Here is a 19965-nt window from a genome sequence, read left to right as displayed (position 1 = left end):
GCATATGCCCTTCTTTGTAGGTACAGATGATATTAGTGCACTATTTATTTGGATATTCACACGACTATTAGTAGAACTTACAGACATTGACGCACAGAGGGGCTCTAGTAACACACCCAGAACCCAAATGGCTAATTAACATAATTTTAAATGTTGATTTTTGAACGAAGGAGCATATTGATAACAAACATAAGAAGAGACCACAGTCACGGTGCCGGGAAAAGATCTTTATAATCCATTTTTTACTGCACCCTGTCACATACCGCATCATGTGACCACATCACATTGCATTAGCGACGTCCAGAAGAAAGCGGAACCGCCATTGGACGATTCTTATATGATCGGTGGTTCGCCGTCGTCAGAGGGGGCGTGTCTCTGGGCCGCAGGAAAGTGTTTGCCTGGTTACCATAGAGCCCGCCGCTTCCGGTGTACACTGCGGGGTCCGACTGTATATCAGGTGCGGGGGCACACACCCGGATTATTGACAGGTATGTACCCTGGCACAGCGGGAGACGCAGGAAAGGGTCGGTGCGATATATAGCGCCCCGTGCGTCTTTTGTGCGTTAGTTACTAATAAATCAGCCTGAGCCCCTTGTGATGCCCCCCCCGTACTGTAAATGACAGTGACTGCAAATTGTCCGCACACCCCTCTAATAAAGTCTCTAATGGAACCTTCCGATAAAGCCTAATAGTAACTGCAATGTCAGTGACGTCACTGCTCCATCCTTAACCCCCTCAGGCCCGGCCTGTTACATGTTTGTGGTTTGTTTTTATGTGTGGGGGCCATCATCTAATATTTTGTAATCATACAATTCAGTTTCATTTCTAATACATCTAAACTTTTTTGTATGCAGTTCTATGGCGCTCCCTATACATTGTACAGGCGGTCCCCTACTTAAGAACACTCGACTTACATACGACCCCTAGTTACAAACGGACCTCTGGATATTGGTAATTTATTGTACATTAGCCCCAGGCTACAATGATCAGCTATAACAGTTATCACAGGTGTCTGTAATGAAGCTTTATTATTAATTCTGGTTCTTATGACAACCCAACATTTTTAAAATCCAATTGTCACAGAGACCAAAAAAGTTCTGGCTGGGATTACAATGACAAAATATACAGTTCCGACTTACATACAAATTCAACTTAAGAACAAACCTACAGACCCTATATTGTATGTAACCCGGGTACTGCCTGTATAGAGCTTTATGCTATGTTCTGTAGTGATAATCTATACAGTATATATCTATATGTTATAGGTTTTTTTTATGATTTACTACTTAAACGCCTTAAAAACGCTTAAATAAAAGAGATATTGGTAAAGTTTTATTCTAAAATCTCACACAATGGTCGAATCGCTAATACAGTATACACGGGTGCACATTCACTTACCTGTCCTAACGCGTTCCCCGAAAGTGCATGGTCTGACGATCATGCACTGTGCCGCGATTCACTAAGATTGTGCGCCCGATATCCTGCATGTGTCGCTTCCCCGCTCAGGTCCGACAGAGTTCACCATCTTTTTAGTGGTGCATGTAAGTGCTTGGGCTAACGACACAATTTGTAATTTAAATCCCGCACTCAGTCCGAATCGGCATGCCCCCTGATTTCTGTTGCATGAAAGTCAGTGCAGCTGCGCTAAAATCCGATTGTGTGAGACACAATCCCCAGTTAAATACCTATTACAGCCGCGCAAATCCCGAAAATGTCAAAAAATCCAACGAAAGTGCGGCCACGGACCCTTAGTAAATAAGCCCCTTTATGTATGCAGAGAGTTTAGGGCTTTAATGATCACATTATATTGGCGCTAATATGATGAAAGAGGAAAACCTCCTCCTTCTTTCTAACCAAGCAGATTTTGTGGTCAGCATTAGCATTTAAGAGGTTAAATGGGTTTTCCGGGAATTCTGGTAAAGCCTTCTCGGGCAGGAGTGGCAAAATAAAATAAATAAATCTTTTTTTCTTTTTTATAGCGCTGTCATATTCAGCAGCGCTGTACAAATCATGAGGGGCGTAAACAGAGCAATAACAGATGACAAGGCAGGAACGAGGGCCCTGCGCACAAGAGCTATAGAGTCATAATTGTCCTGCTACAGTTCTTGTGCGATTTTTCTGCTTTCCAGCCCCATGACTAGCTGGAAGTTCTGGGGTAACGCGGGACCCTCTTCAGCCAATGAGAGGCCTCTACAGAACGGGGGACAATAAAGGAAGTGACATCCTAAGGTCCAAGGAGATCACACAATGCATCACACGACCCACAGAACTTCTGGACGGACACATGACTAAAAACCGGAAGTAACGGAGCTATTTAGGAAACTTTTTTTATCAAGCAATCCTAGAAATATCTTTTACAGGAAATCAACTATTAAAATCCATCATGATAAACCAGGGGCTCTTACTCATAGATCCAGGGACTGTGACTGTGGTTATCTTCTTATATTTGTCCTTCTAAAATATACTTTTAAATTCTACTAATGAGCCAGAAGTGCTATGGAGGGGGTGGGGTGTTACCAGAGCCCCTGCGTACTTCAGCTTCACACGCTGTTACACTGTGCAGGAGCACTCCGCCCTCCCACCATGTGATGAACCGTCCTCTGCTGCTGTGAGGAATTAAATCAGACAGAGGGAGGGGGAAGTGCAGAGGGGGAGGTTGAGACTGTGTAACCGCTTGTGTAGCTACAGCACGGAAAGGCTTTGGTAACACCCCCAGAGCCTTTTTGGCTTATTAGATAAAGGTATAACAAATATAAGAAGATTACCACAGTCACGGTGCCTGGATCTATGAGTAATGTCCCTGCTTTATCATGATGGATTTTGATGGTAGATTTCCTTTAAGTGGATAAATGTCCATATGTCTGATCCATAATAAAAGCGTTTATGCTCTATTTTTCCCCGAAAGCCAAATGGATGATAAATCCTTTTGTGTGAATAAGGCCTTCCATTCTCAGGGGTTGTATGAGTTCTCTTATATAGCTTATGCAATGGACGCAGCTCCTCCCTCCTGTCACTCTTCATTACAGACTCTTTAGTATAAGAGGCTTACGCGGCCGGCAGCTGTCATGGCTTCATGTGCGCCGTGTGATGTTACAGGGACAACTTCATTATTCTGTAAATTCTTCATGCCAGGGTCAGCGTGAGGAGCATGGGCCTGTTTGATCGGCTGGCAGGATGGCTGGGCCTGAAGAAGAAGGAAGTGCACGTCTTATGTCTGGGGTTGGATAACAGTGGTAAGACCACCATCATCAACAAGCTGAAGCCTGCCAATGTAAGTCCTATGCCTTTGCTATTACTGTTAAATGGAAAACACTTTATGTGTCAACCTGCTGTACTCTCGCTTTTGTGGGACTGCAAGATATCACCTTCCCATAGCTCTGTCATCTTTAAAGCGGTTTGACCAAGTCCACAGGATAGGGGATAACAATACGATCGACTGCTGAGACCACCCCCCGCCCCAGTCATTAATAGGTGGAGCGGCTAATTAAACATGTTTCCTGCTGCTCCTTTCAAAAGTATAGGAGCAACAGAAATTGCTGAACACAGCGCTCTTCTATCTCTGGCACTCTTGTAGACAGTAAATGAGAATGTAGGAGATAACTAAGCTCTGTGCTCAGCAATTTCCAACACTCCCATATGACTAAGTGGAACGGCAGGATTCGCGCTCAGCCATAAGTGAGAACCCCTTGCTCTCGTGATTGTGGACCCCTCACAACTTACACAGTACAGAACGAGCTGCCTCCTGTGCCCAAGATCAATTTGATGTTTGTGATTTTTTTTTTAAATTGGTCCATCTGTGTCAAAGCTACATCTCCCAAGAGGTACGGTTTAGTTTATTCTAGCCAAGGGGGCGGGAACCTTTTCTTTGTATACAGCGCACAGAGACAAGACCCCAGAGAAGGTTCCCACCCCCTTGGCTACTCGTTACCATATGATCTTCCGGGAGCCATAACTTTTGAACAAATGGACAGATTTTAGGAAAGATGCACCAAATCTATCAGGAACATAGATATCATATTTTGCACACATGGTTCTCTTAAAGGGATCCTAATGGGCAGGTGGTTTAGTGTCCCAAATTGTTTTAAATGATTTTTTTAAGCAGGATCATATATTTAAAAAATAATAATAATAAACTTTATATTCGCCCGCTTCTTCATTCCCTTCAGCACCTGCGCGTTGCACTCGGCGTAGAACACCTCGGCTTCATGGCGAAAACGGCATAAGTACGGCACATGCCCCATGAAGCCGGGGCGCTATACTAGCTGCACTGTGTTCATCACGAGAGGAGGCGTCGGTGCAGGATCTTTAAAAAAACGCATGCGTTTTTCAAAAATGGATGTGTTTTTTAACGGACTGCTTAAAAACAAACCAGAAACGGGTTCAAAACGCCATGTGTGGCATCACCCTGAGGTGAGTATAAAAGTTAGTTTTTTTGTTTATCTCCATGTACAGCCCTCATACTTGTTAATTCGGGACCTTAAACCACAGTGGAAAAGGACCTGTCCTTGGAGGCAGAATAAAGCATTAGACTTTACACCTCAAAGTTTCCTCCTTGCTTCCTATTCTGAATGTTCACTGAAAGCAGGTGTAAGAGGGGTGTAAACCAGTCACCCAGTAGTGACTTATCTCATGTGAGGACGAAGGATCAGGAATCCAACTTACCTGACCTTTTATTTCCCTCAACATTTTTTATCCCAGGTTCATCTGACATCCATCTAATGTGTATGGGCACCTATAAAACATTCCTGATGCTTATATATATGATGGAAGAATTACAGAATAATGGGAAGTAGAACCGGGATCAATGTATCTAAGCACAGATCTGCAGTACAGGATGAGAATCATGTTCTGAAGAGATCCAGCTCTTCAGTCACAGCACAGCACAGTGCGCTGAGTTGCCAAACTGTTCAGGTGTCATTGATGAGTGACAGAGGGGACTGGATTTCTTCAGTACAGCTGCACGACAATCCCACCCATTAACTTTTCGAAGTTGTACAGTGGAGAGACTCCATCCACTGTATAGTGGCCATGCAGGGGTACGACAGTAGTAACACAGCGCTTGAGGACTGGATCCTCCCTCTCTCTGGTGCTGTCACGGGTTATGGAAAGTCAAATTACTATTGAAATTCCAATTTCCCAGTAGTGTTAAAGCTCCATAGTAGACCAGGCATCTTGACAAATTGCATTTGAGGGACCATCGTAAAAGAATTAACATCCCTGCCGTGTTCAGTGACCTGGGCCGGCACCAGCACTGGGCATATCTGGGCAAGTGTCTGAGCCAGGAGCTCCTGGGTGGGGAGTAGGGGCTGTATGTAAGGAATATGTGGGGGTAAAGGGGGCTGTATCTAATGAGTCCATAGGGTGTGAGGGGGGCTTATATAAAATAACCGTGAGGGGCTGTTTGGAACGAAAAAACTTTAAGGGAACAGGATTTTGTTTTAGTTTCTGAATTTGTAATGCTGCCACGTGACTTCACTGCAAAGGGGCCTATTGAGGCTCTGTCGCCCAGGGGCCTACTGAAACCTGGAGCCGACACTCTCAGCGACTTTGGTAAGTCCATTTTTTGTAATTATAAAAATCTGCCCGGAGTTTCACCCTCAAGAGCTCGCGCAAGATTACACGGGGAGCATCGAAAGTTTAAACTTGCCTTAACGCATTAAAGCAATTCAGTAGCGGAAATGTCGGAGCACAAAGTAATGAAACCGACGAGAAGTTATCAGGGCATAAAAGCAAAGAGACGTGTACTGTGCTAATGTCATCCCTGGCATCTTGGCGCCTTGTTTACGGCGCGGGCATGGCGGTGCGCTGCTGCTGCTGATGAATCCTCCAGAGACCGGCTTCTCCGTACAAGTAACCTCTGCCCACCGCCTGTGACGAGATGTAGACATTTCTTGATCGCGTCCTCCCGCGGGACCCAGACAGTAAAATAAAGTTTCTCGTTTTACCATTTTAATGCCCTAATTTCCCAGCAGTGTCTCTAATTACTCCGCCAGCAAACGGTAATAACAGCAAACAAAGGAAAAACAAAGTTGCAGCGATTTGGTGAAGTAAACTGAGGAGGAAGGTGGCTCGAGTACGTTCACCTTAGATTTACAAAGATTTTCGGCCTCACAGGAATTGCTGTTTTTTTTTTTGTTTTTTTTTTAGAGTTTTTTTGCATAAATAGTTGGGTAACTTGAATTCAACCTCGATCCTCCAAACAGACTTGACTGCTATGATTTTATAAAAACCCCTTTAATGTAAAACCGGTCTGGTGATTTCTGCTGCGCTGTATGAAAGTAGCATATGATAACAGGAGAGACATGTAGGTTCATATAATCTGGAAGAAGATATTTTAGTAAAAAATAAAGTTAATCTTCACAGGATTCCTAGGAAAGATAGTGAGAGTCCTGTTTACCTCAACCCTGCACACAGTAATTGACAGTAAGTCCTGATTACCTCAACCCCGCAAAGTGATTGACAGTGAGTCAGGATTAGTTTGCCCACACACAATGATTGACAAGGGGAGTCCTGATTACTCCACCCACACAAAGTTATTGACCACCTCCTACTGTGTGCACACACTGATACAGACAATGCAAAGTATAGGTGAGTAAATTGCAAGTCATCCTGAACACTTTTCCACAAAACTCATCTCCTCCTGCTCCATAACATGCTGCCTGCAGATAGGACACTTTGTACAATCTTCTCAGCTCCTCCTGCTCTATAACATGCTGCCTGCAGATAGGAAACTATGTACAATCTAATCAGCTCCACCTGCTCTATAACATGCTGCCTGCAGATAGGACACTATGTACAATCTGCTCAGCTCCTCCTGCTCTATAACATGCTGCCTGCAGATAGGAAACTATGTACAATCTAATCAGCTCCACCTGCTCTATAACATGCTGCCTGCAGATAGGACACTATGTACAATCTGCTCAGCTCCTCCTGCTCTATAACATGCTGCCTGCAGATAGGAAACTATGTACAATCTAATCAGCTCCACCTGCTCTATAACATGCTGCCTGCAGATAGGACACTATGTACAATCTGCTCAGCTCCACCTGCTCTATAACATGCTGCCTGCAGATAGGACACTATGTACAATCTAATCAGCTCCACCTGCTCTATAACAAGAAGAAGATGAACTCCGTCGGACCTGAGAGAGGAAGCGACACATGCAGGATATCGGGCACGCGATCTTCGGTGAGCGAACAGGACGGGTAAGTAAATGTGTCCATGTCACAGATAATCAATGTTTTGTAATCCAGCTCATTGAGGTCCCGGCATATGTGGTGATAAAATTTGTTTATTTCATGGGATACATCATTCGCCTCTTACACCAACGTGTTTCGGACGTGAACATGTCCCTAATCATGTTCACGACCGAAACGTGTATCCTTTTTAAACTGACAAAATAAAAAGAAATGTAATCACCACATATGCCGGGACCTGAGTGAGCTGGATTACAAAACATTGATTATGTGACTTACCCCAGATGAGGTGGGAATCCGCACTACTGGGTCTGTGCAGTTTGTGTGTTTGAGCCGGAGAAAAACCTGAACTTTGTCCATGTCAAGGAAACAATGAGATCCCCTACATTCATGAGGCTTCTGGATGTTTCAGGCTCTGTTCTCATTACCTCGGGGGTACTGTATGAATTCGGGAATATTGTTCAATGTGCTCCTCTGGCATAAAGTATGTAACTGTATAGCCATACATATCTATGTGTACAGATATATTCATCAGAGATACATGTTGCCCAATGGCTAGAAGGTGAAAAATAAATGAACTTTAGGAAAAAACTGGAGGGAAAAAACAATTAGTCCCTGTTATGTAATTGGGGACCTATGGATCAGTGTGTTGAAAACTTCAGATCTACGCAATCTATACTATATATAAGCTTGTTTTTGGCCTGGAAATATTGTAGTTTTGTACTGTTGGGTACATGCTGGCATTTACCTTTTGGGTTTTCCTTTGCTTTTAAGGCTCAGACACAAGATATCGTCCCGACTATTGGATTCAGCATAGAAAAGTTCAAGACGTCCAGGTATTGTTCCAAAAATCTTCTCCATACTGATGTGGGTTCCATGGGGTTAGATTGCACTAACATTCAGTACCTGTGGGCTGGCGCTTCTTTTAATATGTTGCGTAAAATAATGTGAACGTCTATCTCTGCTTTTCATCGTTTTACGTTCGGCTCATGCTCAGAATCGAAGCCGAGTTCTCCTTTAAAAAACTAATTTCTTGTTTGACCAGATGTTCATCGCTTCCTTTATGCTCGCGCTGCAGATCCATTAACTAACAACATCCTCGAACGATGCCAACAAATGAATTGCCTCCCAGGTGGTGCGCTGATAATTCATGTGTTGTTAAATATTAATTTACAGCTCCAGATATCCATGAATGCTCGCTCTCGGAGGGACAAGAAAACTCTTGTTAGATTGTTAAGTATTTTAGCCATAAACACGAGGCAGGAGCACAGCTGCTTTAGTGTTAATATACAGCGCGTCAACCAGAGCAGCACAAAAGAAATAAAAAAAATTACCAATAAATAAAATTATAGAAAACATGTGATGTCACCTCCATCAGAAAAAAGTGACGCATGCTGAGAGGTGCAGGCATAAGACTAGAGATGAATGAAGCGCGGTCACGGGAGAGGCCTCTCTATTACTGCCCCAAGACGGGCTCCTAATATACACAATACCATTCATATGTCCGTTTGTCATCACTGATGACGTTCAGAGAACCAAATTATCATTTCCAAAGGGAATTGGCCGAAGGAAATGCCCACAATTCTCGACCGTCGTGAAGATGCGAGTGATAATTGCGCGTCACGTATCTACCTTGCAATGTAGTACCGCACCTTGAGGTCTAGTAACAGGGACAGGAAGGGGAGGCGATGTAATAATATGGGATATGTCATCTTTTAAATGAGGGTTATGTAAAAAAATTAAGTAGCTTTTCTAGAAATTAGGCAGGTCTCTGTTATGTCAAGACTGTCAAATTTTAGGACTTTATCTGTTTCCTATAGTAACTACTAAAGGATGCAAATAATTGGTGGGGGTTGTGCAATGTCCTTTTTAACTATTTGGCTGTACAAGAGCACAATGGGGCACATTTACTTACCCGTCCTGCGCGCTATCCATGATCCGGACTGTCCAACGATCCTGCGTTGTGATGCAATTCACGTAGCTCGTGCACCCAATTTCCTGCATGTGTCGCTTCCCCGTTCAGGTCCGACAGAGTTCACCTTCTTCTTCCTGGTGCTTGTAATTGCATGTCTTGCGACACAATTTGACTAGTTAAATCCCACGCGTAGTCCGAATCCGTTGGATCGTCCGCCAGGCCCGCCCCCCCCGATTTGCGTGAAAGCCGGCGTGATAGCGACACAATCCCATCGCGTGAGCCAAAAAGCTCATCTAAACACAGCGCACATCGGAAACGTCAGATTTTCTGGAAATAGTGCGGATCCTTAGTAAATGAGCCCGACTGTATACAGCAGACAAAGCAGAGGCATTTGCTGTAAGGCCCAATGGTTAATTAACCCCCTTCTCACCAGGCCTTAAAGGGAACCTGTCATCAGGAGTACTTTTTCTGGCTCCCCCATGTCCCCATAGAGAATAGTGCGTAGCTGTGATTTACCCCTACAGAACTGGTGATCACGTGACCGCGATGCAGTGAGGAGTGGAGAAGGAAGAAGTGGTAATAAAATACTTCTCCCTTGGGTCTCCAGCTGCCTCTGACAGCCAGAGACCCCGTCCTGTTCCCGTGTTTAACGCAGCAGCAGAAGAAAACTCCAGCAACGTTGAAAGACATTGCTGCAGACTCGATATCCGCGCTGCGGACGTCTTTCTCAATGGGTGGTTGGGAACGAGTGAAAGAGGCCTATCCTGGTAACAGGAGTCTTTGGGGGAGATTTATTAGAAGTGGCTGAGGTAAAACCTGATTCCAAACGCTTCTGATACATTTCCCCCTATGATTTTTCTATGAATATGGAAGAAATTTTTGAGGAATCAAGACCCGCCCCCGCTGATATATTTCATCAGTGGGCGATCGGGATTGAGTGAAAGAGGCCTAACCTGGTAATAGTACTTAGGGGGGAGATTTATTAGAAATGTCTGAGGTAAAACTGTTCCAGTTGCTTGTGGAAACCAATCTGAGCTCAGCTTTAGTTTTATAAACAGTTGTGGGAAAATAAAAAGCTGAGCTCTGATCTGAGACGCTTCTGATAAATCTCCCCCAATGGATATTCTATGAATATGGAAGCCCCCAGGGTGCCAGAGCTGGGGTAAGAAAATACAAATTCTTAACCCCCCTCTGATCCTCAGTTCCTGCATTTCTCTGATACTTCTAGTTTCCTGTAGCAAACCTGAAGTTCCAAAGGGTCCCACTTTATCTAATGTGTCCTCCTCATACGTGGGACATCACGTCTGTTTTCCAGGGGCCTTCACTTCCTGTGTTGTCCCCTGCGGCCACTCATTGGATAAGGCGGGTCCTGTGACCCCAGATACAGGACCTAAAGTACCAGAGCGCTGCTGGAACCAGGAAGTTGAAGCAGGCTAAGTAAGTGTTCTTTTTTACTATTACCAAAGCCCTGGCCCCCTTGACAAATTATTAGCCCCATCCCCCTCTGACTTCCTGACACATAATGGTGACGGTCAGTTTTCTCTTCACTTATTGAGGAAAATAAAGTCAGAAGTGACCCAAAAATAATCATAGCCTTGAGCCATTGGATTCTTAATTAAACATTAATTAAATATTTTATACCATTTAGTATTTTTTCTTTTACTCTTCAGATATAATACTTGTAATCTGTCTTTTAACATACACCATACACACACATGTGAAAAAGCAAATACCCACATGGGACCATGACCAATCCTGGAAATTGATGGGTTGCAGATGTTCCCCTGCAGCAAGTAGATGATATACAGATATTGGTGGTACAGTTTGTGTAGGATTAACACATGGCAGAATTTACAGCCTCCCGTGGATCCATATACATGTCACTGCGGGGAATGAGCTGTAATGCAGATGGCAGCCCCCCACCGCCCGGACCTCGACAGCCTCTAATATTGATGACCACACAGTGTTATATCTTATACTGACACTATGTTATTCTCTTCTAGCTTGTCATTCACAGTTTTCGACATGTCTGGACAGGGGAGATATAGGAATCTCTGGGAACACTATTACAAGTAAGTAATCTTATTAAATATGATATTGTATAAATCATGAATTCACTTACCACCCCCCCCCTCCACTAGAAAACAAAAATTAAAAGTCCTTGTGTTTTTATTGTCTTATAATTTCCTATTTTACATTATTGCTTTAGACTTGTACTTCCCATCTCTTTTTTTATCTAGAAATTATAGTTATTATGATGTTTTAGGTGCCTAGCTGCAGAAATAAATGCTACAAATTTGCTTAATAAAAGATAAGTATTTGGGCAGACAAATTTCCTCCAGCTGTAGGTTTTATAAGGAAGAAGAAAGAAGTATGCCTAAGCGCTCATGCACACAAACGTGAAAGGTAGGAGTGTGATGGGCGTCTATTTTTAGTGGCAGGAACACGTCCCCCTTTACTTCTATGGGCTCATGCCCCTGGTCGTGGATTGCACGGCCCTTTGTATGAGCCAACTGTCTTCTATTGTCTATGGCACTTGAGCTCACCCACCAATGACACACCGGGCGGAAACAACCACTCACGGGGCCTGAGAACAGTACACGTAGTGTACAAGGAGTCTCTGGATATGAGTAGTCTGAGCTCCAATACCTAGCACAGCCACCATACCATATCTGGTAGTGTGCTTGATCGGATGTGTACTCCAGGAGCTCTATACTTTAAAGGGGTCTTTTACAATCCATAGAAACCCACAGTTTCCAGCATTTCTGCTGTTACTTCTGGTCTTTGTGACTTTTTAGCCAGAAGTTCTTGGAGTCATGGGGCCAGGTTTGGCCAATCAGTAGCCTGCTTGAAACATGGGACCGCATTTCCTCTTATGTTTCATCCCATGATCCAAGGAGACCAATGATTGCCCGAAGCCAGGCCTTTAATTTGGACACTTTCAACAGAACCATAGGTGCTGACCTGGAACTAAGAGGTAGAGGAAAACCCCTTTTACGCATTACACTCCTCTGGGTACCAACCAAAAAAATTTCAATAGAGGGAGTTTGCTGGACTTCCATTTAGGTGTTCCATTATCTTGCAAGGGGAAAAAGTCTTGATTGTAGGATTTTAAATGGACCCCTAATCTAGTCTCCGACGTAGATGTGATCCTAGACTTACACGCCTTGGACATTAATATTTACTATATATGGCATTGGACTAGAAACATAGGACATCAATGTCCAAAAATCCATTCCCATATGGAGGGACTTGTAAATGAGTGTGACTTTCTATATTACTCCTACATTATCTTCCATTACAAGCCCGATCATGCCCAGATCTAGTGCTACTTGTATTCTTCTTCCCTCCAAGCACCGACATCACTATCTCCATAAGTGTCAAAATCCAAACACATCCAAGTGTAGGAAACTGATTTACAGCTATCAGATCTTATCTGTGAGCACTTGAAAAGGCCGAACCTCTCCTCGGCTGTATTTCTATGACAGCAAGTGTCTCCGGAATCATAAAAATGTCTAGTGGAGCTTACGCTTCTGAAGGTTAAATATCTGCTCTTGTTTACTTTAATCATAAATGTCACTTGGAAGAAACAATAGTAAAAAATAAACTAAGGAAGTATCTCTGGAAACATACAGACATCCTACTGATTTCCTTCTGAGGATACATATCAGCCTTATTCATGTAGGATTGTATGAGTAGTAATATGAAGCCACATTGATGTCATGTCATGTATCAATGAAGAGGACGTCCTATAATACATGTATAACCCCTGCCATGGAATGGTGGAGAATTTAGGCTAAGATTTTTCCATCGGCCTTATAGACAGCCTTAAGAACGTTGCTTCAGACAAGCGACAAATATTGATCCCTGGTCATGTGATGTCTCATGGGTGCGTGGCTCATATATCCCTCATCATGTGATGCCACACAGGTGCACAGCTCTTTATATCACACAGGTCTGATACATTCTGTGATACAACGAGCCATGCACCTGTGTGACCCCACATAACCAGGGATATAAGGACCTGTGTACCTGTGTGACCTCACATAACCAGGGACATAAGGACCCGTGCACCTGTGTGAACTCATATGACCAGGGATATAAAGAGCCTGGCACCTCTGTGACATCACATGACCAGGGATATAAAGAGCCGTGCACCTGTGTGACATCACATGACCAGGTATACAATGAGCCGTGCACCTGTGTGACATCACGTGAGCAGGAATATAACAAGCCGTGCAGCAGTGAGACATCACATGACCAGGGATATATAACGAGCCGTGCACCTGTGTGACATCACATGACCAGGGATATAACGAGCCGTGCACCTGGGTGACATCACATGACCAGGGATATAACGAGCCGTGCACATGATTGACATCACCTAACCCGTTATATAAAGAGCAGTGCACCTGTGAGACATCGTATGACCAGGGATGTAACGAGCCGTGCACCTGTGTGACATCACATGACCAGGGATCGGTTTATATCCACAGGAAGTAAACCATGAAGCTTCCCATAGAATAACAACAACCAGAGATCTGGAAAACCGTGAGGAATTAATACACAAATTATATTGAAAAATCATATAACTTTTCATTCCACAAACAATAACAATGAATTGCTGAAAGTAGACAGCCCCTTTAATTAGTGGCAGATACAGAACAGATGAGATGTGATACATAGAGTATATTTACAGCCATGCTCTGTTCTATGTGTGGAGGAGTAATGATCTCAGAAGTCAATAAGTGGTTTACGACTTACTGACTGTGCACTTTCAAGACGCTCTTATGAAATAAGTATCTCTGGGGTGAGATGGTTAATGGGAGCGATACACATCAGACCTGCTTGTTCTCTACCTGTTCTTTCCATGAATGATATTCTGGACAATAAATCTGTTTCCCGTCTTTCCGTGTTGCAGAGAAGGCCAGGCTATTATTTTTGTCATTGACAGCAGTGACAAGCTGAGAATGGTTGTGGCTAAAGAAGAACTGGAGACCCTTTTAAATCACGCAGGTAAGATTGCTGTGTGTCCCCCTCCCCCCCCCCTTTATTCTCATCAGACACTTTAGAGAAACTCGTCTTGTCAGCGCCGCTGACGGCTGCTACTGAAGAGCACTCGGCTCCAATGATATATGTCAGCAGTTCAAATACCGAAAGTCTTTCTTGACTGATTTTAATCTCGGTCTCTTCGGCTGTGACTGCAATACATTCCACCTCAGTGCTAGACTATGTGAAGTCATGATGTATCTATAGAAGCTACACATCCTAGTGTCATGTCATACTGTGCAGTGCAGGACAGGTGTGTGGTATGGCAAGTTTAAAGGGAGTTGACCACCTGCACCTAATACTTAAAACCATGAAAAACTACCCAAAAGGCACAAAAAAAAACACCTCTGCTCCTCTTCATCTTGATCCCGGCGCTGTCCATCGCTAGTCTTGGCAGCTAGAGAAAAAAAAGTTATAAAAAGCAGCACAGCGTGTGTGGACAAGATGTCCGGCGCTCCGGGCTGCTAATTATGCACGCCCCTTGCTACTACCCTCTCCAATGCTGCGACTGGCGTGAATTGCATGACTGAGCTTATTGTCCTGGTCACAAATAATAGAGTAGGACCTATACCTGCCGAAGTTTATGGCTTAGGCAGTCTTTTTTTTTTTTTTTTTATAGTTGCACAGGTGGACCACAAACAAGAGACTAAGGGTCCGCTGAATGTGGATGTCTAATGGACTTGATGTGCAAAATAATGATTCCCCTTATACAGCGCAGCACAGATCAGCATATAGCACAAATGATACTGACATGACGTATCTACTGATGAAGGTTGATCACTTCTCCAGCAACAGACGGGGAAGAAGCTTTTTGTCCTTCTTTGTGACCATTCTTTTTTTTTTTCCCTTTGTCGTTCTCCCTGCCTTTCGATTTGTAATGAATAGTTTCCTCTATTTCTCAACCTTTGTGACATATTTACCCATTTTTTTGCAGCTTTTTCCAAAATTTAGCTAAAACAATGGAATTATTAATTAGAGGCTCAGAAAAATCGACAAGACCGACTTGTGAACCTGAGAACTTAATTTCTTTGTGCCTGTTTGTCTTCCCTCGCTGCCTCTTTATAAATACTTTATAATATCCAAAAGCAATTCTAAGTATTGGCATTACACACTTCAATACGCAAAGGCTTTATTAGCCAACACTAGGGACTGGCTGCCATTTTATTGTAGCGAAACCATTGCTGCACTATGCTAATGGTATGGATTTCATATTCACTATGTCACACTTTATGCAAACACCCTATAGGAGTTGTCAGACACTGGACACTCTCGCAGGGATAGTTCCTTTCTGTATGTTTTATATGACCCCAACCTTCACTAGAATGGGGTCAGTAGAAGAGTTGAACATCTCCTTCAGCCCAGAATGGTTGTACATATTTGCTTGGGATGGAAAGGTCCATGTTGTAGGACTGCTCCATACAAAGTCCTTCTTCTTGTAGCCATGTTATAGGAAAACAGGGGGCTTAGATCACTCTATATAAATCATCAACATATCCAGTGATGGAGCCTCAAGTGATCAGACTCCTTATTCTTTGACTAGGGACTAAATATCCATTGTGGTTCATGCCCTTCAATGTACAAAAACTTGGGACGATTATTTAGCTTTTTGAGTATTTTTATGTATCTTTCGCTTGACATCCACATCAATCTCCTGGTATCGGCAGCCTTGGAGTCCTGAGTAAACAGTCGCATATCATGAACAAATATCATACATTTTACTTAAAATTCACATTGGACATATCCTAATACATTGGTTGTAGTTTATTTTGGTGTTTTAGACTATTTAGTATATTTTACTAAGGCAAACGCACAAAGTTCGGAAGCAGATGCCCCATACATTGCATCGAGACTGTGCCCACTTATTGCAACTCAGCTCTTATTCAGTAAAGATGCGGTAAACAAGCTCAGCCACTATGTCCAGTGCACTTTGTACTCCCAGTGCTGATCAATTGATTGGCCCCCGTCGGACTAAAATAGATGATCTGTCCCAAGGATAGATCCTGGAAAATCCCTAAAAGGCCATCTACCACTGGGATGAAGGTTTGTAAACCAAGCACATTGACACACTGGTGTGTGCCCCCTCTGGCAGGATCCGCTCTTCTTTAAGCTTCCTATGCCCTTGTTTTTAATTAAAAAAAGGCTTTTAAAATAATGCATATGAGCCTAAGGGGCTCCAGGCTCCATTAACATCTGAGCCCAGAACCCCTCAGACTCATTTGCATCATTTTAAATGTATCTGTTTGTAAAAACATGGGCATTTGAAGCTAAAAGAAGAGCAGATCATACCAGTGGAGGTGGGAGGGGGCACACAAGCATTAAAGTGGGCTTGCTTTACAATCCTTCATCCTAGTGGTAGATGACCTTTTAAGATGCTTTTGTGACTATGCATTGGTATAGAAAGTCATAGTCTTAGATGCCTGGCCACCATATATAAGACATTACTTTCTACCCTCCCTCCAAGGGCTTGATCATCCAAAACAACCTTTGTTTGGTGAGGGAACCAACCCACAGAAAGTTTAATATGTTAAAATTATAAAAACATTTACAAAAAAAAAAGACATTGCATTCATTGTAATAGTTATCAGTAATCAAGATTACAATGGGCATTATAACGTGATCTCAGGGCCCAAACAAAGGAAACAGGACCAGGTTCCTTCAGTGCCATCTTTCACAGTGGTGCACACAAGAGCACTTTGTGACTGCATATGTGTGGACCCAATGGTCGGGTCGGGTTCATAGTCATGGCTACTTGCTAGGGGCTGGATTGGCTGTTTGGCTGCCAGTCCGGCGATATGTCAGGGTCAGATGTCCGAACCTGAACGCCAAACCCAACCATTGGGTCTGCTCATCTCTAATTGTGAGTTTTTTTTCCAGTTTTTAGCTGAAGGGCACTCTGGGGACACTCTGCTGAAGGGTTAATTAAAGCTCTGCTTTAGTAGCTGTTCCGTGTATTCCTTGTTACTGTAGTTTGATGCTCTTCTGTAGCTGCTTATGAAGCATTTAATGAAGTTGTTGCTTAGTGAATAGTTTTTATGACGACTTCTGGTGTGTTCGAGACAAGACCCAAGGGCCTGGTAGCCGGCGTCTTCATAAAATAACAGCTGGCACCTAGATTTTGGGAGCCATTTCTGTTGATACCCATGGATACATATCTCCTCTGGCTCCATAAAGAACCTGTAATATCAACATTTTATTGACCTCCTTTGGAGTAATGGTGGTTCGTTCATCTCTTTATTAGCTCAGTAAGTTTATATTCCTGCAGCGACTGTGACCAGGATGCGCTTTTTATATACTTAGACCCATTTTTTTTTAAAGAAAATATAGTGCAAGATTTGTACTATGCAGTTCAATTCTTCACGTAAGGTCCTGCTGAATGTCCTACCTTTCTAATTCAAAATGGCTGCTCGTGAACATTTATAAGGTGTATTGCCCCCATCCAGTCTGTCCATTGTCCGTGACCGGTTCAGGGAGTCTAAACTAGGACAAGCTTATTACACACATTTCTGTCTCTATATAACTATAGAAGAAAAGCGAAAAAAGGAAATTGCTTTCTTGGTGTTTTTCGGGATAAAATTGGTACTTGGTATCAGGAAAGAATTTAGTTTCCTTTTTGGGTTGTTTTATGATGTAGGTTTTAGCTTCCTGCAGATCCACATTTCTCCGTATTCAACGTTAATGATACAGTTTAAGTTTTCCACTGCACTAAAAACGTGATGTGCCTGCTCCCCCTTAGGAGGACGCATTTAGAGACTATTAGCTGACATCGTCAATTGTGGAGCGCGCGCAACGCTTTGGTCATCGCTCTGTAAAGAGAAACAAAAAATCGGAGGTCCTGCTGCTACTGTAATTCTGTACAGTCCTTTTCCAAGCAGTTAATCTACCGGATCAGAAGAGATATAACCGTACCCTGTAAACATTAATATGCAGGGTCAAAAAATCTGAAAGAAAAGGAAAATTTGAATACCCCAGCTAGTAAAGGTTGTGGGTGTGTCCGGAACGTGACCACCATATTGGATCAAGAGCACGTTTTTTCAATGCGTAGGTGGTCATGTAACAGATCAAAGAAAACTAACCTCAGAAACTGAGTGCCGCAATCATATCCATAATATATTTCTTGATTCAAAAGTTATGACCACAGAGATTCTCCATAGATTCTCATGCAGGTTCATAACGATTGGATCCGGTGCCTTCAGCTCTTGGTTCGGAACAATGGACAACATATGCAGGCCCACGTTTTTGAAAACTATTGCAAACTGCACTATGGGTAGTTTACCTGTGGATTGTATAGGCCAGGGTGCACCAGATTTATCGAAACTGGTGCACGGTCTTCATTAATCTGGACTGCACTGCTTGGAGAGTGTGCACCAACTTTTTTTTGGTACACCTTTAATATATTGGGGCACATTTACTTACCTGGTCCTGTCGCGATCCCAGAGGTGCGTTGTCTGACAAGGATGAAGTCAGGCGCGATTCACTAAGATCGTGCGCCCGATATACAGCATGGGTCGCTTCCCCGCTCAGGTCCGCCGGAGTTCACCTTCTTTCCGGTGCATGTAAGTGCATGTCTTGCAACATAATTTGAATCTTAAATCCCACGCTTATTCCGAATCAGTCGTGTTGCCCGACGGCACGCCCCCGATTTGTGTCGCATGAAAGTCGCTGCGATTGCGCCAAAATCCGATCACGTTCGCAAAAAAAAAAAACCCTGTTAAATGCTGCACAAACCAGAAATAGTCGGGAAGCCAGCGGAAATGCGGTGTGCGGACCCTTAGAAAATGTGCCCCACAGCGTGCAACACAATTCTTTAGAGTCGCAGTAATAAATGTGCACGGTCCAACTCCGCACAGTTTCAGGCATAGTGCGGCCGTGACACAAAACTAGCACAGACACTTTATAAATACATGTGCCAGCAGTTTTTCGGTGAAAAGTCAGGCAGAAAACTGTCGCAAACGCTTTAATAAATGTGGCCCATTATGTACAATATGCTCAGTTCCAGGGGCGTAACGTTCGCTGTAACAAGACATGCAACCACGCCCGGGCCCTAATGATAGCCTCCTGCGCAAGAGTCAGGTGCAGGACAGGAGTAACATGCTCCTGTCCTGGCTTGTGCGCTGTAGAAGCCCCAGGTCCCACTGGTGGCCAGAGCTCCAGGCTCCCTGTGTACTGTGAGCAGGGGTGTTAACACAGCCTGCAGCTCCCTTTCTCCTCTCATTTTATTCCTGAAGTAGTCGGCAGTGAGAGGTGAAGCAGAGCAAAGCGGGAGATTGTGCCGCGCCCCACAGGAGCTCCATGTGTAACCCTCTGACAGATTTCTTCGCTGGTAAGTATATGGGAGAAATGTATGTGTGGTTGTGTGAGTAAATTAATATAAAGGGGCTCATTTACTAAGGGACATCAGACTGTACGCCTCTTTCGGGGATTGCACAGCTTGGACAGGTATTTAACAGGTGTCTGAGCTGGGATTGTGTCGCATGCGATCAGCTGCACTGGCTTCCATGCGTCATAAATTGGGTGTGTGCCATAGGACGAACCGACTGATTCGGACTGAGCGCAGGATTTAACATTCAAATTATCTCGCAAGACAATGCACTTACATGTACCGGGAAGAAGAAGGTGAACTCCGGTGGACCTGAGCGGGGAAGCGACGCATGCAAGATATCAGGCGCACGATCTTAGTGACTCGCGGCACAGGGCATTATCGCCGGACAATGCACTTTAGGTGAAATCCAGCGGACGGCTAGGTAAATGAGCCCCAAAGTGTAGACATGCGTCTCTATGTAGAACACAATGTACAATCTTATCGAC

The 19965-nt window shown here is 43.7% G+C and overlaps 1 protein-coding gene across 3 annotated transcripts in view; it reads left to right on the top strand.

Annotated features, from left to right (window-relative positions):
• The first annotated feature begins 335 nt into the window (after positions 1-335).
• ARL6 (ARF like GTPase 6) overlaps positions 336-19965 on the top strand; it is a 42608-nt gene continuing 22978 nt past the window's right edge. For 2 of the 3 annotated variants that reach the window (XM_072138515.1, XM_072138513.1), the window contains exons 1-5: positions 336-488; positions 3133-3271; positions 7971-8032; positions 11115-11183; positions 14033-14127. In XM_072138515.1, coding sequence (XP_071994616.1) covers positions 3149-3271; positions 7971-8032; positions 11115-11183; positions 14033-14127 — 349 coding nt within the window. In that variant the 5' untranslated portion in view covers positions 336-488; positions 3133-3148. Of the gene's footprint in view, positions 489-3037; positions 3272-7970; positions 8033-11114; positions 11184-14032; positions 14128-19965 lie in introns of those variants that run through there. The other variant, XM_072138514.1, reaches the window with a different exon arrangement.

This window comes from Engystomops pustulosus, chromosome 2 (assembly GCF_040894005.1).
Source record: "Engystomops pustulosus chromosome 2, aEngPut4.maternal, whole genome shotgun sequence".
NCBI lineage: Eukaryota > Metazoa > Chordata > Amphibia > Anura > Leptodactylidae > Engystomops > Engystomops pustulosus.
The sequence above is the reverse complement of the archived record's forward strand: the minus strand, read 5'-3'. Positions and strand labels throughout refer to the sequence as shown.